Source organism: Lithobates pipiens, unplaced genomic scaffold (genome assembly GCF_037356315.1).
Source record: "Lithobates pipiens isolate NorthernLeopardFrog02 unplaced genomic scaffold, aLitPip1_a1.2 Scaffold_24, whole genome shotgun sequence".
NCBI lineage: Eukaryota > Metazoa > Chordata > Amphibia > Anura > Ranidae > Lithobates > Lithobates pipiens.
Window position 1 is genome coordinate 14,256,593 of NW_027507786.1, and position 26,056 is coordinate 14,282,648.

General features: G+C 45.0%; 1 protein-coding gene across 1 annotated transcript in view; it reads left to right on the forward strand.

The window, feature by feature from the left end:
- The window catches only part of ANO5 (anoctamin 5), a 137,627-nt gene that overhangs the window by 63,797 nt on the left and 47,774 nt on the right, over window positions 1–26,056 (forward strand). Inside the window, 7 exon segments of the mRNA XM_077453611.1 lie at window positions 5,909–5,957; window positions 5,960–6,021; window positions 14,942–15,010; window positions 15,976–16,257; window positions 18,237–18,350; window positions 21,788–21,903; window positions 24,141–24,275. Coding sequence (XP_077309737.1) covers window positions 5,909–5,957; window positions 5,960–6,021; window positions 14,942–15,010; window positions 15,976–16,257; window positions 18,237–18,350; window positions 21,788–21,903; window positions 24,141–24,275 — 827 coding nt within the window.

A 26,056-nucleotide genomic window follows, 5' to 3' on the forward strand; every position in this document is an offset into this window, starting at 1 on the left:
CCCCTCTCCTCTCCCCCTCTCCTCTCCTTCTCTCCTCCTCCTCTCCCTCTCTCCACTCCTCTCCTCTAGCCTTCCTCCTCTCGCCTTCCTCCTCTCTCCTTTCTCCTCTTCCCCTCTCTCACCTCTCCTCTTCTCTCCTCTCCCCCTCTCTCACCTCTCATCTTCTTTCCTCTCTCTCTCTCATCTCCATCTCCTTTTTCTATCTACACTGTTTCCTCTCTTCTAATCTCTCCTCTGTCAGAGCCCCATTATCTCTCCCCACCATCTCCTTTTGGCCCCATCTCTCCCCCTTCCTCTTATCTCTATCTCTGTCCTCCCATATCTTTCTCTCTCTCTCTCCAATGTCTCTTCTCTTGTCTCCTCTCCTCTCCCTCTCTCCCCCCATCCCTAATCTCCTTTCTCAATCCTTTCTTTCCCCCTTCTCTCTGTCTGCCATTTCCTCTCTCTCTCTCTCTCTCTCTCTCTCTCCCCCTCTCCCCTATATTCGCGCTCTCTCTCACGCTCTCTCTTGCCCTCTCTCTCGCTCTTGCTCTCTCTCGCCCTCTATCGCTCTCGCACTCTCTCTCGCTTGCCCTCTCTCTCGCTTGCCCTCTCTCGCTTGCCCTCTCTCTCGCTTGCCCTCTCTCTCGCTTGCCCTCTCTCTCGCTCGCCCTCTCTCTCTCGCTCGCCTCTCTCGCCCTCTCTCTCTCGCCCTCTCTCTCTCGCCCTCTCTCTCCCTCGCCCTCTCTCTCTCGCTCGCCCTCTCTCTCTCGCTCGCCCTCTCTCTCTCGCTCGCCCTCTCTCTCTCGCTCGCCCTCTCTCTCTCGCTCGCCCTCTCTCTCTCGCTCGCCCTCTCTCTCTCGCCCTCTCTCCTGCGCGCTCGCCCTCTCTCCTGCGCGCTCGCCCTCTCTCCTGCGCGCTCGCCCTCTCTCCTGCGCGCTCGCCCTCTCTCCTGCGCGCTCGCCCTCTCTCCTCGCTCTCGCCCTCTCTCCTGCGCTCTCGCCCTCTCTCCTGCGCTCTCGCGCTAGTCCCTCTCTCGCGCTAGTCCCTCTCTCGCGCTAGTCCCTCTCTCGCGCTAGCCCCTCTCTCGCGCTAGCCCCTCTCTCGCGCTAGTCCCTCTCTCGCGCTAGCCCCTCTCTCTCTTGCTCGCCCTCGCACGCTCTCCTGCTCTCTCCCTCTCTCGCGCGCGCTCTCGTTCTCTCTCACCCTCTCTCTCGTGCACTTGCTCTCGCGCTCTGGCTCTCTCGCTCTCTCCCCCGCCCCCCCCCCCCTTAAAATCCAGTTATTTTGAAGATCTAATCCCGGGGATCATCCTCAGTAATTCTCCGATATTTGATCCAATGATGGGATTTTAGTTGGGGGGGATTTCTCTCTCGTGGTGTTTCGGTCCCTGTGGTTCTCTATCGGCTCTTCGTAGTATTGCTCTCTCTCCGGTGAGAACAAGTTTTCCATTTTCTGCCTCGGTTCGGAGTCTTGATTTTCTTTGGCTGCTGCCCTAGAAGACATTAGTCAGAGCCGGGCACGGCGGCCGTTCCTGGGCGGATTTGTTGACATTTCACTCCAATTTCCAAACAAAGTCAAGGCTGAGTGAGCTGGCACTGGAGGGCATGTAGCATTGCCATGATCACCTAAGTGTGAGCCCCCCCCCCCCCATTATTAGTGACTCTGGTGTGTCTTCAGGGTGTGAGCCCCTCCATTAATAATGACTTTCGTGTATCTCCTAGGTGTGAGCCCCTCCATTATTAATGACTCTGGTGTGTCTTCTAGGTGTGAGCCCCTCCATTATTAATGACTCTGGTGTGTCTTCTAGGTGTGAGCCCCTCCATTATTAATGACTCTGGTGTGTCTTCTAGGTGTGAGCCCATCCATTATTAATGACTCTGGTGTGTCTTCTAGGTGTGAGCCCATCCATTATTAATGACTCTGGTAGAGCTGGTGGTGTTGTATTACCTCTGTTGTGCCATCTGCGGGGGCTGGATCCGATCCAGACTCATTTCTAAAGTACTAATCCATCTCTTCACCTCATATCACCTCCTAATTATATCAGTCAACATTCACAGGCAGAATTAAAGTAAACTCAGAACTTTATTACTTTACCCTTTTCCCAATGTGTGTATAAACATCTGTGACCTCACAGAGGGGGTCTTCTTCCAGTATATGTATCTTCCTGGGATTGTCCTGGCCAGCATGGAGACCGCACTGTCACCAAAGACTCTCTGGGTCCAGTACTAATGATCAGGACTTGGGAAGATCAGCTCTCAATCACATGATTGATGTAATAAACTATCATTGCCTAGCACAGTGATCAGTAACTGTACAGCCTGCCCCTGTATTCTTTCTTCTTATAAATAAAGAAAAAGATACATTGTACACTAGAGGAGAAGCACACAAAACAATGCATTGCATACTAGAGGAGAACTACATAAAAATAGGCATTCTATACTAGAGGAGAAGTACACAAAAGATACATTGTATACTAGAGAAGTGCACAAAGAGATGCATTGTATACTAGAGGAGAAATACACAAAGAGATGCATTGTGTACTAGAGGTGAAAATACACAAAGGGATACATTGTATACTAGTAGGAAAAGTACACAAAAGCTTTGTATACTAGAAGGGAAGTATGCCAAAAGATACATTAAATACTAGAGGAGAAATACACAAAAAGAGAGATTGCATACTAGAGGAAAAGTAAGTAAAAACATACATTGTATACTAGAGGAGAAATACACAAAAAGATATATTATAAGCTAGAAGGGAAGTATCCAAACAGATACATTGTATACTAGAGGAGAGATACATAAAAAGATGCGCTGGGGGTTATTTACTAAAGCTGGGGAGCGCAAAGTCTTATTCAACTCTGCATAGAAACCAATCATCTTCCAGGTTTTATTGCCAAAGCTGAAATTAGAAGCTGATTGGCCACCATTCACACCTGCACCAGGTTCTGAGTGCACCAGCTTTAGTAAATCTTCCCCATTGGATACTGGAGGAGAAATACACAAAAAGATACATTATACACTAGAGGAGAAATACAGAAAAAGATGCATTGTATACTAGAGGAGAAATACACAAAAATGTTGCATTGTATGCTAGAGGAGAAATACACAAAAAGATACATTGTACACTAGAGGAGAAATGCACAAAAAGATACATTGTATAATAGTAGGAAAAGTACACAAAAAGATGCTTTGTATACTAGAAGGGAAGTATGCAAAAAGATACATTGAATACTAGAGGAGAAATACACAAAAAGATACATTATACACTAGAGGAGAAATACAGAAAAAGATGCATTGTATACTAGAGGAGAAATACACAAAAAAAGATGCATTGTATACTAGAGGAGAAATACACAAAAAGATACATTGTACACTAGAGGAGAAATGCACAAAAAGATACATTGTATAATAGTAGGAAAAGTACACAAAAAGATGCTTTGTATACTAGAAGGGAAGTATGCAAAAAGATACATTGAATACTAGAGGAGAAATACACAAAAAGAGAGATTGCATACTAGAGGAAAAGTGCATAAAAAACATACATTGTATACTAGAAGAGAAATACACAAAAAAATATACATTAGTAGAAAAGAAATGCACAAAAAGATACAGGCAAATCCACTGTGCACTACAAGTACGGGGAAGCTCTGCTGATTTTATCATCCAATCATGTACAAGCAAACAAGCAGTTTTTTTATTTTCCTTGCATGTCCCCCTCCGATCTACAGCGATTGCACTTCCATGTGCGCTTATAGTGCCCAGTGTATTTGCCTTAAAGTAAATAACCCCCATTGTATACTAGAGGAGAAGTACACAAGAGATACATTGTATACTAGAGGAGAGGAATGTAAACAAAAAAAAAAAAATGTTATGTAAATAAAAAGAAAATAATTCAAATGTCCGGATGAGGGGTTGGGGTCAGTCGGGGTGTCTGGTATAGGTACATTCACACCTATTGATTAGATGGGAGAACCCCAGCGGGGGGGGGGGGGGGCAATCTGCGTCCCTGGGCCAATCGTTCTCATGTAATCGCGGTATGAGAGATTACCTGTGAGTGGCCATGATTAGCCAGGGGAGCCGGCTTTGTGCTTACATGCGTTTGCAGTGTGTTCCCGTGTGGAAAAATGTTGCATGCTGTAAAAATACACATAAAAGCGCTGCAATGGTGTACATTCATTTTTCTTGCATATCCATTTGTACTGTGTTTTAAAAACGTACCCAACTGCCTCTGATGTAAATGTCCAGTCAGATTGTACAGAGTAAGAGCAGTGTAAAGCCGAATGCCGGGCAACATCAGCTGATTCAATAGAAACCGCCCAACATTCGGTCCATGTGTACTGTAGTCGATCCGCTTCTGTCCAAGGAGGATGGCCGAAAAAGATCTCCCGACTGGCTCCTGGTCAATGACTGAGAGCGCTGACTGGAGTGTTCTGGTGGAGGAGAAGTCCCCAAGATCCCCTTTCACAACACAGTAGCACAGCAGGGGAGATCCATGTACTAATGTCAGCTTGTTAGTACAGCAGATCTGACTGGAGCTGTCAGTTTTTTTTAGTTTTTTGTTCAACCTGTTCAGTTTAACAAAAAATATATATATTTGTGTGTACTAGACTTAAAGGAGGCTGTACAATCAGATTCTATGGTGTATGGCCAGCCTTAAAGCGGGAGTCCGCTGGGACTCTGCGTTTTTTTTTTTTTTTTTTAAAAGCCAGCATCTACAAATACTGCAGCTGCTGACTTTTAAAATAGTGACACTTACCTGTCCAGCGTGCCCGCAATGTCGGCACCCGAAGCCGATCTCTAGATCGTCTCTCGGGTGCTGCCGCCGCCATCTTGGGTATGGCAATCAGGAAGTGGAGCCTTTCGGCTTCATTTCCCGGTTCCCTACTGCGCATGCGCGAGTTGCGCTGCGCAATGAGGACGGTCCCCGCTGTCTCTGGGATCTGTGTGTTTCCCATCAGGCAGCGGGCACTTGCGGAAAGGGGCGGGCACTTGCGGAAAGGGGCGTAATCTACGCCCCTTTCCGCAGAGAGCTATCCTGGAAGTGGGTGCAGAATACCTGTACTGTACAGGTATCTGCACCCCCCTCCCCCCTGAAAGGTGCCAATTGTGGCGCCTGAGGGGGGGAGGGTTCCGATGAGCGGAAGATCCACTTTAGGGTGGACCTCCACTTTAAAGGGATTGCACAGAGTAGTTTACAGTACCTTGAAAAAGTATTCACACCCCTTGACATTTTCCGCATTTTTGTCATTTTACAACCAAAAACACAAATGTATTTTATGTGATAGACCAACACAAAGTGGCACGTAATTGTTAAGTGGAAGGAAAATTGTAAATAGTTTTCAACATTTTTTTTTACAAATTAATTTATTTTATTAATTTTTGTGCTTACATGCGTTTGGCAGTGTGTTCCGGTGTGGATAAATGTTGCATGCTGTAAAAATGCACATAAAAGCGCTGCAATAATGTACATTCATTTTTCTTGCATATAAATAAGTGAAGAGTGTGGGGGGGGGGGGGGGGGGGGGGGGGGGAGTCACACGGCAGCAACACACAACACGTTTGCTCACCAACACGACATGTTGCATAAACCTAACTGCACTGCTGGCCATGTTTAATGCGGATCGACTGCTTGTTATTTTAGCCCCTTTATGTAAAGCAAGCCAGGGCGAGCAATGGCAGCCAATCAGAAGCCTTCTTTCATGGGTTTGGTCACACCTGGCAAAACTCTGAGCCTGGTTGCTATAGGTTACAGCCGTACATCACTGCCCTGGGTTGCACTGTGCTCCACATGACGTTTGCTGCCCCAGAGTTGGCTTTTCTACAATTCGATTTCTTTACTTTTCCTCTCTGCAGCGGATTGGGCTGCTCACCTGCCGGCTCGGCGTCCCGAAAACCGTATCGCTGATTTTCACTTTACTTCCCACAGATAGACGGACAGCACCAGAGCAAAGACTCCATCTTCTTCCGCGATGGCGCGGCAGGATCGACTTCGTTCTCTCCTACCTGGAAGATACGGGGAAAGATGCCGAAAAGAAAGCTGTAAGTACAACTAACATAAATCACCAGATCTTTTTTAATTTTAAGAGTAGCATGTGTCGGTGTAACCCTTCCAGGTATTTATTACTCCCAATGTGTCAGTGTAACCCCCCCCCCCCCCCCTCCCCACAATGCCTTCATCTGCTTTTTGTCTCCAGAAGGATAGCACCGTCTTTGTTCAGGCATCATCCGGGGTCATCATCTCGGAACTGAGATGTCAAACCAGACATGACACAATCATGTGAGTGTTTGACACAGCTCAGCCCCTGCTGCAGGCTCTCCCCTTGTGACATGCTACAAAGTTACAATGCACAGGCTGATCGCTGGGAGAGGGGAGAATGAGAAAATGCTTCCTACTCCCTGCAGCAGACCGATCACATCATCTCAGCCTAGGCAAAGTCACAAAATGGAGCTCAAAGACAGTTCTTTAACCACTTGCTTACTGGGCACTTAAACCCCCCTCAGTCCCAGACCAATTTTCAGCTTTCAGGGCTGATGCATTTTGAATGACAATTGCGCGGTCATACAACACTGTACCCAAATGACATTTTTATCATTTTTTTCCCACAAATAGCGCTTTCTTTTGGTGGTATTTAATTACAGCTGTTTTTTGATAAACAAAAAAACATGCAAAAAAAATAAAAATTTGCAAACAGGTCATTTTTCTCCTTCATTGAAATGCGCTGATGAGTCGGGCACTGGTGGGCACTGATAGGCTGCACTGATAGGCTGCACTGATAGGCTGCACTGGTGGGCACTTGATAGGCTGCACTGGTGGGCACTGATAGGCTGCACTGGTGGGCACTGATAGGCTGCACTGATGGGCACAGATAAGGCTGCACTGATGGGCAAAGATGGGCACAGATAAGATGGCACTGATGGGTGGCACTAAGGGGCACCGATAGGTACCACTGATAGATGGGACTGATGGGCACTGCTAGGTGGCACTGATAGGTGGCACTGCTGGCACTAATGGGCGGCACTGATGGGCACTAGTAGATGATACTGATGGGCACAGATATGTGGCACTGGGGTGCAGCACTGTTGTTGCAGATTTTGGGCACTGATAGGTGGCACTGATAGGTGGCACTGATGGGGGCACTTTTTTTTTTTAGTTAGGTGGCACTGGCAGGGGGCAGGTGGGCACTGATAAGCTGGCCGTGAACGGGACTGATGTCCCTCTCGCGGCCGCCGGTGATCGCCTTTCTTTTTTTTCTCCTCGCACTGTCGGCGCGAGGAGGAAAAATAGCCGATTACCGGCTCTGTTGTGTCACATGATCAGCTGTCATTGGCTGACAGCTGATCACGTGGTAAGGGGTCGGGATCGACCCCTTGCGCCGATCCGTGATCAGGCGAGTCTCATAGACTCGCTGATCACAGAGCGCGCGCCCCTCACAGGACGGGGCGACGTCAATAGACCCGGCAAAGCAGGTCCGCGCTGTAGCCGTCATTCGGCTATAGCACGGATCTCTAGTGGTTAAGCAAGATCCTATGCTGTATATTGTAACCTATTAAAGGGGAGTTGCACCCAAAAAAAGTTCATGGTTGAGCAGGTCACATCAGTCTCTGTCCCGGAGGAGCTTCTCCACCAGGTGGTGCTGTTTTGCGGGGTGCTGTTTTGCAAGGTGCTGTTGGCTTGCTCTACTTTGCTCTGAGTTGGAGGAAACCTCAAGCCTGGGCCTGTCCTGCAGGCTTCTCCCCCCAACCGCCATGCAGTGGGTTGGGGGAGGCGAAGGTGGAGGCTCTCCAGAGGCACCGAGGCCTACTCCATGTGCTCAATGGATCCTGGGCCTGTCCCTATGCATGAGGAGTCCTTACCAGTCCTCCAGGATAGAGTGGTGAACAGACTTCACGCCTATTATTTCTCCTAGTGTATTGAAGGCAGTGGAGGGTGCCTCGACCAGCGTATATGGTGGTGCCAACCCCTCCTCCTCGGTGTGGCAGAAGTGCAGCTGGAGGTGGCAGACACAGAGAGGTGGAGTGAAGGGTGGATTGGATGATGGTGGGGGGAGGTGGGAAGGGAATGAGAGTGGCTGGTGCAGAATGCAAGGTGAATGATGTGGAAGTTGGGGTAAATGATGTGGGGGGGGGGGCTGAGGATGCCCGGGGGGGGGGGTTCTGCCATCATGATTGTCGAATGAGGATATGGAATGGTTGGAGGCTAAAAGGAAAAAGGGTAATGCCGCGTACACACGATCGGAAATTCAGCCAGCAAAAGACCGATGAGAGCTTTTCATCGAAAAATGTGACCGTGTGTATACGCTCCATCTGACTTTTGCTGGCGGAATTTCGGCCAGCAAAAGATTGAGAGCAGGTTCTCAATTTTTCAGACGGAAAAAGTTTAGAACGCAAAATTCCTACGCATGCTCGGAAGCATTGAACTTAATTTTCGCGGGTTGCTGTAGTGTTGTACGTCACCGCGCTCTTGACGGTCGGAATTTGGTGTGACTGTGTGTAGGCAACACAAGCTTGAGTGGAGTTCTGTTGCGTACACACGATCGGAATTCTTGGGAAAAGCCTTGGATGGTCTTCGGCGAGAATTCCGATCGCGTGTACGCAGCATAAGAGGCGGAGGATCAGGAAGATGGATGTCAAAGCTCCTGAACCTGGGAGGGTGGAGGTGGCAAATGCTTTTGAGGTGTTTTCCGAGGTGGAAGTTCTCCTGGTGATGAGTCGGTGATTTCCATGGAGGGGGAATCACAGGGGACATTTGAAGCGTGTAGGGTCTCTATTTAGGGTGGGGGGTAAGCAAGCTAAGAAACGTATACCTCAATCATCCTGATGGCGGTTCCCACTCCACTGAAGGTGGCGACCATTAACGCAAAAAAAACGGTAAGTGCTCGTAACATGGCCTTATTTTTGCTCAGCAGGTTTGATGCTGATATATATTCTTTTTGCAAGAGACCCGGTTGTCTAGTTTGACTGATATTCATCCGGATGAAGAAGGCGTGGAGGCGCGGCCCCTCCTTCTGGTCTCTTGCGGGCGAGCCTTACACTGGAGTTGCGGTACTTTTTTTTTTCTGGCATGGTAACCTGTCGTTGGTTTATTGAGGTAGAGATGGGGAGATGCATGGTCTTAGATATCTCTGTGGAGGGGCAGGACCTGAACCTGATCAACATCTACGGGCCCCAGACAAAGTGGGACAGGAAATGCCTCTCCATGAAGATCAAGACTTTTCTTTTTACAGCCCGGCAAGTTGTCTTCGCTGGTGATTTCCATCACTAGGACAGGAAAGGTACCGGAGCCAGGCTGGACTGTGACGGCTTTTTATTTATTTATTTTTTTTTTTAAACAAAATATCTAGAGAGGTGGGTCTGGTTGATGTTCACATTCATTGCTGCCAGACCACACAGGATTCACTTTTCAGCGAGGTAGTAGTCAGAGTAGAATAGATGGGTATTTTTTTTTTTTTAAGGGGAACTCTCTGCACCAGTTTGTCAGGCGGTGGAGTTTTCCGATCACTGTATTCTGTTTGTGACTCTGAATAGCCCCGATACGCCACCTAGGGGGAGGGGTAACTGGAAGCTGAATTCGGCACTCTCCTGGACGATAAGAAGGTGAGTCAATCCTTTAAGGATTTTTTTTTCAGGCACCGGTATCAATCGTGGACTTTTGCAGTAGTAGGTCAGAGTGGTGGGAGCTTACAAAAAAGGATTGTTGGGTTTTTCAAGGCCATTGGAAGAATTAAATGGCTTGATAAGTGTCTGACATGGTGAGCTCCCGGCTTATGTTGCTCCGTGGCCTGAAAATACTTCGGCAGTGGCAAGTGATGGCGGAAGAAATGAAGTCTCTTCCTAGGAAGGCCCTGGAGAGGAGGGCTGTTGAATCTGCCTTTATCGAGATGCTGCCCTTGAGGGATTGCCCAGGCCCTGTTATGAGGGAGGGTCTGCGTTTGCTCAATCTAGAGAGAATCCCTTGGTATTTGGCCTGGCGCTCTTTCCATGGCAGACTCTTAGCCCTTGTACACACGATCAGAGATTCCGACGGAATGTGTCCGATTGGAGCGTTTTAGCGGATATTCCGACTGTGTGTGGTCTGCATTGGACTGTTTCACGTCGGAATATCCGTCGGACCAAATTTTCCAACTTGCCAGAAATATTTTCCCACAAAATGCTCCGATCGGACATACTCCGATCATGTGTAGAGAATTCCGATCGGACAAAGTGCCACGCATGCTCAGATCAAATTCCTACATCAAAGCTATTGGCTACTAGCCTGAGCGTAGTCCCATCGTAACGAAATTACGTCATCACGTTCTGAACGATCAAATTTTCCGACAACTTCGTCCGACCGCGTGTATGCAACAGTTTCGGACAAAATCCGACGGATTTGGTTGTCGGAATCTCCGACCGTGTGTACAAGGGCTAAGTGAAGGGCAACGTGAAGCACCGCTCTGCGGAGGAGTGTGGTGGGGTGGAGGAGACAATGGACCATTTCTTGCTTTGGTGCCCCTTCAATGTAGAAGACTATAAGTGGGTTAGTGGTCCTCTGGGTATCCCTTTTCCTTTACAGGTTGAGTTATGCGGAGTGGTCGTACGGGTCTTTTTAGACACATCGGGATTTTGATTTTGAGACACTTTTTCTAGTTGGCTTAGTAGTCCATTTCTTCACATGGAACGCACCGTGTCAGGTCTCCATTCGGGGAAAAAAGTCCTTCCTGTTGAGGTGGTGGTGCACAACAATTCTGGGTGAGGTTGGGAAGATTCGGGATCTTGAGAAGGACGGGTGGCACCCCGGGGGGGGGGGGGGGGGGGTGCCTGGACAAAGGCGTTGAGGAATGTCAGGTCCCCGTAGCTGCTGTCTGTCATTCTCTGGGTGTCCGGCTTTTCTTTCTGTCCTTGCACGTCCCCTAGATCTTTATATAAGATTCGATTTTTGGAAAAAGGACCACATGCATGGGATACATGGGTAATGGTTTCTTAGCCTGAGGGGGTGTTTAGGTGAACGTTTATGGCTTTGTTTAGTTGTATTGTGATAATAATAATATTGTGATCATGTGTCTTGGTTGGTATATTTAGTTTTCTTTGTTTTTTTCTGGCAAAAAAGTAATTTTCAGTTTTTATGCTGATGTAACCTTTTTTTGTTTTATATATTGTTATTTATTTTGTATATATGTAAATATGTATTTATTATGTTTGTAAGATTTTTAGTAAACAAAAATGTACACTCTAATGTCCCTCCCCACAGTCACACACTTATCATTATTATTATTATTCATTTATATAGCTCTGACATATACCGCAGTGCTGTACAGACAACACCGAGCCAGTCATATCACTCTCTGCAGCAGAGGAGCTTACACTCTAATGTCCCCCCTCCCCCACAGTCACACACTATCATTATTATACATTTATATAGGTCTGACATATACCGCAGTACTGTACAGAGAACACTGAGCCAGTTGCATCAGTCACTGTACCAAAGGAGCTTACACTCTAATGTCCCCTCCCCCACAGTCACATCAGTCTCTGTACCAAAGGAGCTTACACTCTAATGTCCCCTCCCCCACAGTCACATCAGTCTCTGTACCAAAGGAGCTTACACTCTAATGTCCCCTCCCCCACAGTCACATCAGTCTCTGTACCAAAGGAGCTTACACTCTGTCCCCTCCCCCACTATTATTATTATTATACATTTATATAGGTCTGACATATACCGCAGCGCTGTACAGAGAACCACTGAACCAGTCCCATCAGTCTCTGCACCAAAGGAACTTACACTCGAATGTCCCCTCCCCCCCTGCAGTTGCACGCTACTATTATTATTATTATTATTATTATTATAATACATGTATACAGCTCTGACATATACCACAGTGCTGTACAGAGAACACTGAGCCAGTCACATCAGTCTCTGTATATCAGATATATAATAATGATCGGTGGCGGTTTGTGGTCGGTGGCGCTGCGTCGCCTCCTCTCTGAGTGTGTAACTACTTATGTAAACAATTGAATGGTGACGGTTATTAAATAAACTTCTCCCCGCCGCCGCCGTCCCCATGTGACCGGCCTCCTTCTTATCTTCTGAGCTGCTGGGCAGCGTGTCTTGGACGGCTGCCATGCTGCATAACGACGTCACAGGGTGGTGCCGGTCTGGGGCCGACTATTACTCCAGCACTGAAATGAGCCATACACGCTGACCGCTGCCTTCCGAGGACTCGCACCTCTCACCTTCCCATGATGAACTCTGACGATCGTTTTTTTATTTTTTAATCAAATTGTTCACTAATCACTCATTTCTGATCAGACAGAAAATCAAATAGAAATACATTTTTTTTTATTTTTTTTATTATTATTTTAGAACAAGTTTAGTCTCCTTATATTTCCATAAAATCATTAAATTTGCATTACATACTTTATTTTAGACCGAGTGATGTCATCACTGGATCTCTGTGCAATGCAGGCAGATCTTTAAGCTAATCGTGTCTCTTGGAGCCATCTTATATATATATAAAATATATATATATATACACACATACATCATATATAGTTAAAAAAAATTATATATAAAATAATTGTATATATATATATATATTCATTTTTTTTTCAACTATAGTATATTAGTGTGTATGTGTGTGTGTGTGTGTGTGTATATATGTATATGTGTGTGTATATATATATATATATATATATATATATATATATATATATATATATATATATATATATATATATATATATATATATATATATATACACACACACACACACATACACACATTTTTTTTATATATATATATATTATAGTTTAAAAAAAAAAAAAAATATATATATATATATATATTATTATTAATAGAATTTTTTATTAACTATAATATATAAAAAAAAATTGTGTGTGTGTGTGTGTGTGTATATATATATATATATATATATATATATATATATATATTACACACACTAATATACTATAGTTGAAAAATAAAATGATTATATATATATATATAATTTTTTTCAACAAAGAGTGGATTTCATTGTATTTACAAAACAAACAAAAAAAAAAGATATTATAATATATATATATATATATATATATATATATATATATATATTATAATATCTTTTTTTTTGTTTTTTTTTTGTTAATACAATGAAATCCACTCTTGCCTCTGTAGTCTGGACTGGAGAGAGATATATATATATATATATATATATATATATATATATATATATATATATATATATATATATATATATATATATATATATATATAATCTATATATATATCTTTTTTACACACACTATATAGTATTAAGACGCCTAAATTTACACGCACATGAATTTTAATGCCATCCCAGTTCCATAAAGACATGGATGAGCGAGTTTGGGGTGGAGGGACTTGACTGGCCTGCAGAGAGTCCTGACCTCAACCCTATAGAACACCTTTGGGATTAATTTGAGAGGAGACTGCCAGTCAGGCCTTCTCGTCCAACATCAGTGCCTGACCTCACAAATGCTCTTCTGGAAGAATGGTCAAACATTCCCATAGACACACTCCTAAACCTTGTGGACGGCCTTCCTAGAAGAGGTGAAGCTGTTATAGCTGCAAAGGGTGGGCCAACTCAATGTTGAACTCTATGGACTAAGACTGGGATGTCATTAAAGTTCATGTACGTGTAAAGGCAGGTGTCCCAATACTTTTAGTAATATAATGTAACATCCTATAGGAATGTTTATTTTTATTTCAGCCTAGAAAATAAATGTACTTGACTGGTGCCACCCGGTGGTCAGTATCGGTACACCGCAATTAGCAGATCACATGAAAAGAGCTATAGTGTGAATTTATAGTCGGTGCACATCTTGTGTTATCGTGATGTTCACAGATGTTTTTATTGAGACGGTTACATTTCACATCTTGCTGTGCCATAAAATATATATATACAATTAGGGCTGTTACAGAATACAGAATTTTCGTGTTCGATTAATATATAAATATATATATATATAATTATTTTTTTTGTTTTTTTTTATCCGATTAATCGACTCATTTCAATTAATTATAACGCACATACAGATCCAACTACTTTTAGCTGATCTCCTTGCATTGCAACTCCTGTATTAGTCAGTGGTAAATGTGGTATACACGATATACAATCACCCGACACTAGTTAGTTTCCACAATCCATGACTTAACTTCACAGTCCACACAAATACGTTTTAAATTCAAACTATAACACTGATGTAAGTCATTTATTTTTGTTAAACTTTAAGAAAAATGTAGAAAGTTAGTTTAACTTTAATTATAAAACTTCTCTAGTATATTGACTGTCATCACTTTATAGTAGGCCTCACTTTAGCCAGTCATGCTTTTAGTCATGTTTAAAACGGAGGTTATTAAATTTGCCTACACGTAGCTCACTGAATGATCCCAGTTAACCACATCCATATTTACAATCACTGTCCAGGCTGTCCGGTAACGTCACAGACATCGACGTCACCGGATCTCCGACGGAACTCCCTGAAGACCCGGAAGCCGGCGGAGAGGTGAGTACCGATCAAAAAAATTAACGATTAATCGAGGAATTAATCTTTAATTTTCCCAGACCTAATAAATATAATAACTATATATATATAACTATATATATATAACTATATATATATATATATATATATATATATATATATATATATATATATATATATATATATATATATATATATATATATATATATATATATATATATATTTATCTATAATATATAGCTATATGATCTCTGGGACACAGACAGCAATAAAAACCCAACAGGGGATTCAGCTCCACTCCATCCAAAGATAAAATGAATACAAGTTTTGGCTTTGGATACATTGTAATGAGTTTTATCCTTCATGCCTCATTGATGATTGATTGGTTTGTGAAGTTTTTATTTTTAATTTTTTTTTGAGTCATCAAGCAATTAATCTTATGATTGTTTTTCATCCCTCAGGAGAGACGTAGAGAATTTGAGATTAATATGCAGAAGGCCGGCCTGGAGCTGGAGACCGAAGATAAAAAGGTGACTTCATCCAGAATGTTCCCGAGATCAGATAAAAGATAAGAGGATCAATTATATATTGTCTGTAGGTGAATCACATCAGTCTCTGTACCAGAGGAGCTTACACTCTAATGTCCCCTCCCCCACAGTCACATCAGTCTCTGTACCAAAGGAGCTTACACTCTAATGTCCCCTCCCCCACAGTCACATCAGTCTCTGTACCAAAGGAGCTTACACTCTAATGTCCCCTCCCCCACAGTCACATCAGTCTCTGTACCAAAGGAGCTTACACTCTAATGTCCCCTCCCCCCACAGTCACATCAGTCTCTGTACCAAAGGAGCTTACACTCTAATGTCCCCTCCCCCACAGTCACATCAGTCTCTGTACCAAAGGAGCTTACACTCTAATGTCCCCTCCCCCCACAGTCACATCAGTCTCTGTACCAGAGGAGCTTACACTCTAATGTCCCCTCCCCCACAGTCACATCCGTCTCTGTACCAAAGGAGCTTACACACTAATGTCCCCTCCCCCACAGTCACATCAGTCTCTGTACCAGAGCAGCTTACATTCTAATGCCCCCTCCCCCACAGTCACATCAGTCTCTGTACCAGAAAAGCTTACACTCTAATGTCCCCCCCCCCCCCCACAGTCACATCAGTCTCTGTACCAAAGGAGCTTACACACTAATGCCCCCTCTCCCACAGTCACATCAGTCTCTGTACCAAAGGAGCTTACACTCTAATGTCCCCTCCCCCACAGTCACATGAGTCTCTGTACCAAAGGAGCTTACACTCTAATGCCCCCTCCCCCACAGTCACATCAGTCTCTGTACCAGAGCAGCTTACATTCTAATGTCCCCTCCCCCCACAGTCACATCAGTCTCTGCACCAGAGGAGCTTACTCTCTAATGTCCCCTCCCCCACAGTCAGGCATTGAACCTGGTGTCCTGGTGGCCTCACCTTTTGTGACGTTTATTTCTCCGCAGGAATCTGAAAACGGTAAACTGTACTTTGTGAAGATCCACGCCCCCTGGGAGGTTCTCACCACCTATGCGGAAGTTCTGAATATTAAAGTTCCCATCAAGGAGAACGACATGGCCCAGACCTACCACCCGCTCAAAGTGATGGTGAAGTTGTTCCGCCTGCCGGAGGACGTCATGAATCCGGAGCCGGACTACTTCACCGCGTCCTTCAGCAAGCAGAAGCAGGAGCTCTTCCTCATCCAGGACCAGAACACCTTCTTCACCGCGTCCACCCGCAACAGAATCGTGAGTGGGAGGGGCTGGGGGGGCTCATTCTTTTGGCTATAGGTGGACTTTGGTACCGATCTGTTTAAAAATGATGATTGGCAGGGCAGGCCGGGACTTGCACTTTCGTTGGGTTTTCGTTTCGGATATTTCCGAATTAACAAATTTGTCGAAATTTGTTAAAAAGTGAATTTGAAACGAAACGCATTGCACATTTCTATGCTAAGTAGCATAATAATTTATGATTTAGCTCGTACCTTTTCAGCAGCAGAAGATTCTCATTCTCCCTCTTAACTGAGTGAGAAAACCATGGGGGATTGTGGGTAAATCTTATACCCTGAAACGCATGTTTTTTCCTGTGGCTGGGGGCTGGGCTGGAAGGGAGCATGTGTCTTTTAGACACGCCCCCTTCTATGACACTGCAGTGAGAAGCGTGCCTCCCCTGCAGCATTTTCATTGGACAGCTTGGGGCCAATGGTGCTTTACCATTGGTCCAAGGCTCCAAGCTGTCCATTGAGCTCGGTGCCTCTGACAAGAAGTGAGGAGAGGCACTGTGAGCTCATCCTCTCAGTCTGCTGCAGAGTCTGTCAGTTTGTATGTAATCTGGCCGCTCTGTATGTAGCTTCTTACAGGCTGCACAAGGAGCCCCGTATCTCTGGAACCATAGTGGTGGATTAGGACTTCGGCTACCTACCCCCCAAATTTGGGGTCTCTGTGACCTCAGGTCACCAAGCTACGACCCTCGAAGCTCCAATCCTTTTTTTTTTTTTTTTTATGTTCATGGCAGGTGAGGCTCTGCCTCATCTGCCTCCCCTGACTGCACTTCTTCTGCCCCTACTGCCCCCCCCCCTCTTGTCTCATCTCTGATGAAAGGGATGGGCCAGTGACCGTCAATCTGGGGAGGAAAGGGCTATGATGATGATGAATGTCCTCCAGCCAGGAAATGAGGCAGGGCTCTACCTGACTCGCTGCAGCTTTTAATGCACATGGTAAGAGGCTCACAGTGTGCGGTGAAATCAGAGTAGGTCATTTAAAACTAAAGGGAAGGCCGGAGCCCAGTCGTGATGACTGTGGAGTGACATCCAGCAGTGGCGTTGCTAGACAGGTGTGGGCCGCACCTGGGTGACACCCGCCAGATGGGTGACACCCGTGGGTAGCGGCACTGCTAACACCGCCCACTGCCCTGTGTCAGAACAAAGCCGCCTCCCCCTCCTCTGTTTACATCCACAGAGGAGGAGCCCAAGCTTGAGGGAAACGCACCGCTATGTGTACCTGCTGTTCTGAAGTCTGTAAGTGGGGTGTCTATACTGATGGGGGGGTGTCTGCACTGAGGAGTCTGCGCTGAGTGGGGTGTCTGTACTGGGGGGGGGTCTGTAACTGAAGGGGGTCTGCACTGGAGGGGGGTGTCTGTACTGCGGGGGGGAGGGGTCTGCACTGGGGGGTGTCTGCACTGAGGAGGGGTGTCTGTACTGTTGGGGGGGTCTGCACTGAGGGGGGGGGTGTCTGCACTGAAGGGGGGTCTGCACTGAGGAGGAGGGGTGTCTGTACTGTTGGGGGGGGGGGGTCTGCACTGAGGTGGGTGTCTGTAATGCTGGGGGAGGGGGGTGTCTGTACTGAGGTGGGGGTGTCTGTACTGAGGTGGGGGTGTCTGTACTGAGGTGGGGGTGTCTGTACTGAGGTAGGGGTGTCTGCACCGAGGTGGGGGTGTCTGTACCGATGGGGGGTCTGCACTGAAGGGGTGTCTGTACTAAGGGGGGAGGTTTATACTGAGGGTGCGGGGTCTATATTGATGGAGAGTGGTGTGTACTGCAGGAGGGGGGTCTGTAGTTAGTGGAGGGGGGTCTGTACTGTGGGGGGGGGGTGACAGCATTTTTTTTTTGCACTGGGTGACACCAACCCTAGTGATGCCACTGACATCCAGGTCTTCTGGAACAATGAGATGATCCTGTTCTTCAGACCATTCTTTGTAAATGATGTTCTATTGTATCTTCTATTTCCAGGTGTATTACATTCTCTCTCGCTGCCACTATGGACCGGAAGAAGAAAAGAGGAGATTCGGGATTAAGAAACTATTAAATAACGGCACCTACAATGCTGCCTTCCCGCTCCATGATGTATGTATACCTGTCATAATAATGTCTGATATTACTCAATGCCCCAAATTCTGAATTCACTGCTAACACGACCTTGTACTAGAGCAGGGGTCTCCAAACTTACTAACCAAAGGGCCTTCAGACTTTAGGAGACCAGATTGTGACCAGTGGGAATATAAAATGCCCTGGTATTGGTGGGGAGTAAACAAGGCCATAGGTCTGGTGGTCAGTGGGAGTAAAAAAAATACATCATTGGTGTCAGTGGGAGGAATAGTGCCCCATCATTGGTGTCAGTGGTAGGAATAGTGCCCCATCATTGGTGTCAGTGGTAGGAATAGTGCCCCATCATTGGTATCAGTGGGAGGAATAGTGCCCCATCATTGGTATCAGTGGGAGGAATAGTGCCCCATCATTGGTGTCAGTGGGAGGAATAGTGCCCCATCATTGGTGTCAGTGGGAGGAATAGGGTCCCATCATTGGTGGCAGTGGGAGGAATAGTGTCCCATCATTGGTGTCAGTGGGAGGAATAGGGCCCCATCATTGGTGTCAGTGGGAGGAATAGTGCCCCATCATTGGTATCAGTGGGAGGAATAGGGTCCCATCATTGGTGTCAGTGGTAGGAATAGTGCCCCATCATTGGTATCAGTGGGAGGAATAGTGCCCCATCATTGGTGTCAGTGGGAGGAATAGTGCCCCATTATTGGTGTCAGTGGGAGGAATAGGGCCCCATCATTGGTGTCAGTGGGAGGAATAGTGTCCCATCATTGGTGTCAGTGGGAGGAATAGTGCCCGATCATTGGTGTCAGTGGGAGGAATAGGGTCCCATCATTGGTGTCAGTGGGAGAATTAGTTCCCCATCATTGATATCAGTGGAAGGAATAATGCCCCAAGGGCCGCATAAATGTAAGCAAAGGGCCACATATGCCCCCCCCCCCCCCCCCCTGGGCCACAGTTTGCAGATCCCTGTACTTGAACATTCCATATATTATCTGCAGTCACCGATGTATTTAGTACTTGGCTGTGATTGGTTGTTCCCAACAATTTCATTGACATGTAGGAGCTTGACAAATCATGGTTCTTCTTGCCTGTGAAGGTTTTTATTTATCCAGGTCATGGTATATCCAGTAGTAGTTACATTCAATTGTACTTGTTTTATAATGTTGAAGATGTTTCGTAGCTTCTCCAAACCACTTCTTCAGTTCTAATGAATATTAGGAAGATATGTCAACATATTTATATCTGCCTTCATCCAATCACCATGGAACGTGCTAAGGTAGATGATGGTCCAGGAATAGGATCGGAGGTGAACGTTCTCCTTTGTCCTGGTCTTTGTATATCTAGTAGCAGTTGGTCCCATTCAACTGGACTTGTCCTGTAATGTTCAAGATGTTTTGTAGCTCATCCAAGACACATCTATGGTCCTAAGGGGTGTCAGGACCCAGTAATTAGGTCAACACAATTTAATCCAAATATCCTTTTTTTTATCCGATATCCACTATATGGCCAAAGACACCTGATCATCACATCTACACCATTTTGCCAAAAGTATTGGGACACCCGCCTTTACACGTACATGAATTTTAATGGCCTCCCAGTCTTAGTCCGTAGGGTTCAATATTGAGTTGGCTCCGCCCTTTGCAGCTATAACAGCTTCAACTCTTCTGGGAAGGCCGTCCACAAAATGTAGGTGTGTGTATATGGGAATGTTTGACCATTCTTCCAGAAGCACATTTGTGAGGTCAGACACTGATGTGTAGAGTAGAAGGCCTGGCAGGCCAGTCAAGTTCCTCCACCCCAAACTCACTCATCCATGTCTTTATGGACCTTGCTTTGTACACTGGTGCGCAGTCATGTTGGAACAGGAAGGGACCATCCCCCAAATTGTTCCCACAAAGTTGGGAGAATCAAATTGTCCAAAATGTCTTGGTGTGCTGACGCCTTAAGAGTTCCCTTCACTGGAACTAAGGGGCCAAGCCCAACCCCTGAAAAGCAGCCCCACGCCATTATCCTCCCTCCACCAAATGATGTGGATCAGTGCACAAATCAAGGTCCATGAAGACTTTTGGCAATATAGTGTATGTTGGACCTACCGTTTCAGAATCATGGCCCATAATATGGATTCCAACCCCTCCCCTCTTCCTGGCATCAACTATACCAGCCTCTAGTTTTCTGGATAGACTTTTCCATGATATTTTTGAGGGTGTCTGTGGGAATCTGTGCCCATTTATGAAATCCGGTACTTATGTTGGATGAGAAGTTCTGGCTTACAATCGGTGTGCCAAGTTATCTTAAAGGTGTTCCGTTGTCACGGTCAGGGGTCAGGCTTGGAGACCAGGAGCTAAAGCACTAACCAGTACTCACCAGAGCTCCTGATGGTGGAGATGGGTTTTGCTGTATGTTTGTACCAGGTGGCGGTCCTCACGATTACCCCACCAGGGGCTGAGTAAGCTGGGGTCCAGTACCAGATATAGCAGGTAGGGATCACACAGAGGCGTAGTCGGTAAGTAAGCCAAAGGTCAGTAACAATTGGTTACAGGTTGGGATCAAGCAGAAGAATAGATGAGGAGCAAGCCAAAGGTAATAACAGGTAGGAAATATACAGATGGCAGCAGGAGTGACATGAGCAAGATATTGGCTAAAAAGAGCACCATAATCTGGTAGACGGTGCAAAAGCGTGTCTTAAATAAGAAGTTCATGGGAGAAGCAAAGGGTCCCAGAGAAACAAGACACAAGGCAAGGTTCTCTTAAGAGATCAGGCAGGGAGCTGTCCAGCAGCTCAGGTGGCCCAGCAAGAAGAGACATTGCCAGACACAACGGAGCTCGCAGGTTCAGACATCAATAGAATTGAGGTTAGAGCTCTGAAGGACACTTGTTTCTTCACACCAAACTCCTCAAATCATGTCTTTATGAAGATGTTGGTTGAGAAGACCTGGCTTGTTCTGATTCATCCCAATGGCGTTTAGTAGGAGTGAGGGCTGTGTGCAGGACACTCAAGTTCCTCCACAACAAATTGGTCAAACAATGTCTTTATGGAGTTGTTGGATGAGGAGATCTGGCTCATTCCATTATATCCCAAAGGTGATCAGTAGGGTCAGGACTCTGAAACTCACTCGAGTTCCTCCACACCAAACTGGTCGATCCATGTCTATATGGAGCTGGCTTTGTACACAGCACAGTCATGGTGGAACAGAAAAGGGACTTCACAAAACTGTTACCACAACATTGGAAGAACAGAATGGTCTACAATGTCTTTACAGTAGTATGTTGATTGTAGTACTACAATGATGTAGTATTCACAGTGGCCTTCAATGGAAACGACTAAATCTCCTCTTTGACCGTATAGTGTCTGTTGGCTATTGCAAACCCTCTTGAAAATGTAGCACTTTACATCATGATCCATTCAGTATAATTGTTTGGTGCTCTCCATGTGGCTGATTGTGCCGTGTTTATCCCGGCAGTGCCAGTACTGGAAGAAGTCTGAGGACACAAAGTGTAGCAATGAGAGGTACACGTTATACACGCACTGGGCCAGGTTTGGCAAGTTCTACAAGGAGCAGCCACTGGACCTCATCAGGTGAGTGACTAGGTGGAGATGTATGAAAAATAATCTACTTTTAATTCAAACAAGTAACTTGAAATACAAAGATTAGCACTATAACACACATAATGCCTGTAAAGTATAGGCTCTATAACACACGGCATTATTACACACATATGTATAGGTACTATACCATACACATATACAGTATAGGCACGATAACACACACATGCATAGGTACTATAACACACACATGCATAGGTACTATAACACACACATGCATAGGTACTATAACACACACATGCATAGGTACTATAACACACACATGCATAGGTACTATAACACACACATGCATAGGTACTATAACACACACATGCATAGGTACTATAACACACATATGCATAGGTACTATAACACACATATGCATAGGTACTATAACACACATATGCATAGGTACTATAACACACATATGCATATGTACTATAACACACACATGCATAGGTACTATAACACACATACGCATAGGTAATATGACACACATACGTATAGGCACTATAACACACATACGCATAGGTACTATACCATACACATCTACAGTATAGGCACGATAACACACATATGCATAGCATAGGTACTATAACACACATACGCATAGGTAATATGACACACATACGCATAGGCACTATAGCACGCATCCAAATAGGTACGATAACACACATACGTATAGGTACTATGACACACATACGTATAGGTACTATGACACACATACATGTAGGCACTATGACACACATACATGTAGGCACTATGACACACATAGGTATAGGTACTATAACCCACATGCGTACTATAACACACATACGTATAGGTACTATACCATACACATCTACAGTATAGGCACTATAACACATACATATAGGTAATATGACACACATACGTATAGGCACTATAACACGCATATGCATAGGTACCATGACGCGCATATGTATAGGCACTATAGCACACATACGCATAGGTACTACAACACACATATGTATAGGTACTACAACACACACATATGTATAGGTACTACGACACACATACGTACAGGTACTATGACACACATGCGTACTATAACACACATACGTATAGGTACTATAACACACATACGTATAGGTACTATGACACACATACGTATAGGTACTATGGCACACATACGTATAGGCACTATGACACACACGCGTACTATGGCACGCATACGTATAGGTACTATGGCACGCATACGTATAGGTACTATGGCACGCATACGTATAGGTACTATGACACACATACGTATAGGTACTATGACACACATACGTATAGGTACTATGACACACATACATGTAGGCACTATGACACACATACATGTAGGCACTATGACACACATAGGTATAGGTACTATAACCCACATGCGTACTATAACACACATACGTATAGGTACTATACCATACACATCTACAGTATAGGCACTATAACACATACATATAGGTAATATGACACACATACGTATAGGCACTATAACACGCATATGCATAGGTACCATGACGCGCATATGTATAGGCACTATAGCACACATACGCATAGGTACTACAACACACATATGTATAGGTACTACAACACACACATATGTATAGGTACTACGACACACATACGTACAGGTACTATGACACACATGCGTACTATAACACACATACGTATAGGTACTATAACACACATACGTATAGGTACTATGACACACATACGTATAGGTACTATGGCACACATACGTATAGGCACTATGACACACACGCGTACTATGGCACGCATACGTATAGGTACTATGGCACGCATACGTATAGGTACTATGGCACGCATACGTATAGGTACTATGACACACATACGTATAGGTACTATGACACACATACGTATAGGTACTATGACACACATATGTATAGGTACTATGACACACATATGTATAGGTACTATGACACGCATACGTATAGGTACTATGACATGCATACATACTATACCACACATACATATAGGTACTATACAATACACATCTACAGTATAGGCACTATAACGCGCATACGTATAGGTACTAACGCACACATACTTATGGGCACTATAACACACTTGAGTATTGATATTGTAAAAGTTTTGCACCCGAAGCACTGAGAACTTTGTAGAGGTTCAGGAGAACTCATTCAGTCCTAGCGGTGTAATTCCTCTTCTAGCAGCCTTGCTTTCTGTGGCTTAGTGTTTATTTCTCTCTGCAGGAAATATTACGGAGAGAAGATCGGTATCTACTTTGCTTGGCTGGGCTTCTATACGGAAATGCTGTTCTTCGCCGCTGTTGTTGGTTTTTTATGCTTCCTGTACGGCTGGATAACGATGGATGACAGTATCAGCAGGTGAGATCATTCATCATCAGAAAACAACAGCAGATGACGATATCTACAAAACACCAAGCTGACAATACGAGTGATAAAAATAAACTCCTTTTCTAAGTTTAAAAAAAAAGTTCAAATTGGCTTCAGTAAAAAAATGGGAAATGGCCAATTCTGGGTAAAATACAACCAGTTCTGCAAAAGCGCGACTTTTGTCATAGCTAAATAATATTTAAGAGTTTTGAGGAGGAAAGGTCGTCTTAAAGGGCTTATTCACACCATGTGAAATGACCTGCATTGATCAGCAAAGGCTTTAGTACATGGATACGTTGCATAAAATTGCAACATGTCTTCACTTTTATGCAACAATCGCAAAAAAATGCATTACAATGCAGGACCGCGCACCGCAACATGCTGCTGTACATAGTGTTGTTTTTTAGGTCCTTTAGTAGTAAACTCCTGGGAGCAGCCAGACAAACCTATGACCCTGTAAGACAGGCACAGCGTTGCTTAAAGTGGTTGTAAACCTCAGACATGAAATACGAACAAAGCATATCCCTCTATAGCGTGTGCTTGTCTCAGTCCGGAGTACTAAGTGGCATTGCAGTCTGCTGCCCCCTTCCTCTGCTATCTGCATGAATCATTTTTGACAAGTTTTCCTGACACCAAGTGAAAAAAGGTGACAGGGGAGGGACCTCCAGCAATCGGCCTATGGTTGTCAGCTTCAGGTCTGTTCCTGTGGGCTGTGTGAACGGGGGACGGGGGGGGGGGGGGTTTATCTCTTCCCTCCAATCTGCTCTCATAGCTGTCCTCGCTGAGCTCTGCAGAGTGTCATTTCAGCTCTCCACCCCCTTTTTTTCCTGAACTATCAGACATGCTGTATAAAATCTGTACTTTGAAAAGATGTAGAGAAGAGAAGACTGCAGATAAACAGGTACAACTCATGTAGGAGGATTTGTTTCTTCTCTGTGTATCACCTGAGGCCAGTTATTTCACTGGGTGTATGGAAGGGTTTACAACCACTTTACGTGGCAGTGGATGTCTCTATAATTAATCTGGTCTTTGACCCTTTGATGGCAGTCAAAGATTCCTTGATTGGTGGGCCTTGAATCTTTTTCTTTCGATGTCCAGTAGTAGCTTCTGCTCAGCTTCTCTGCAACACTCCTCAGCAAGAAGATTCTTTACAGATGCTTCTTCCAGACAGACACCCTTTAGCCCAGCTACTTTCAAATATCGACTCAAGCAGAGCAGCTGAGGTCCTTGGGCCTCCTGTACACGCCATCAACTGGGGTAAGGCCTAAAGTGAGATTCCTCTAGACCCCGGAGGAACCCTTGAAATAAATTTTAGGCCTTGAGGAACCCCTTCTAAAACCAATTAATTGGGGTCAGTGAGAAAAATGCCCCTTGCATTGATGGCTAGTTTAAAGAATGCCTACATTACAGTGGGGATAAGACCATCATCCTTATAGACTGCTAAAGAAAAAACCATTGGGGTCCTACAGCTGGCCTGCCAAGTGGCGTTGGTCTTGGAAATATGCCGGCACCATCAGATGAGAGGTAAATCGTCCACAGCTTAAGGAACCCCTGGACACCTCTGGAGAAACCCTAGGGTTCCACAAATCCCTGATTGAAAATAACTGCTGTGGGAAGACCTCTTCTCCAGGCAGAAGGTGAGGAGCTGAAGAACCCTAAGTAGTATCTAAGTAGACTCCATAAAATTGGAGGTCCATCATCCACAGCTTAAGGAACTCCTAGATATCTCTGGAGGAACCCTAGGGTTACGCAAATCTGATTGAAAATAACTG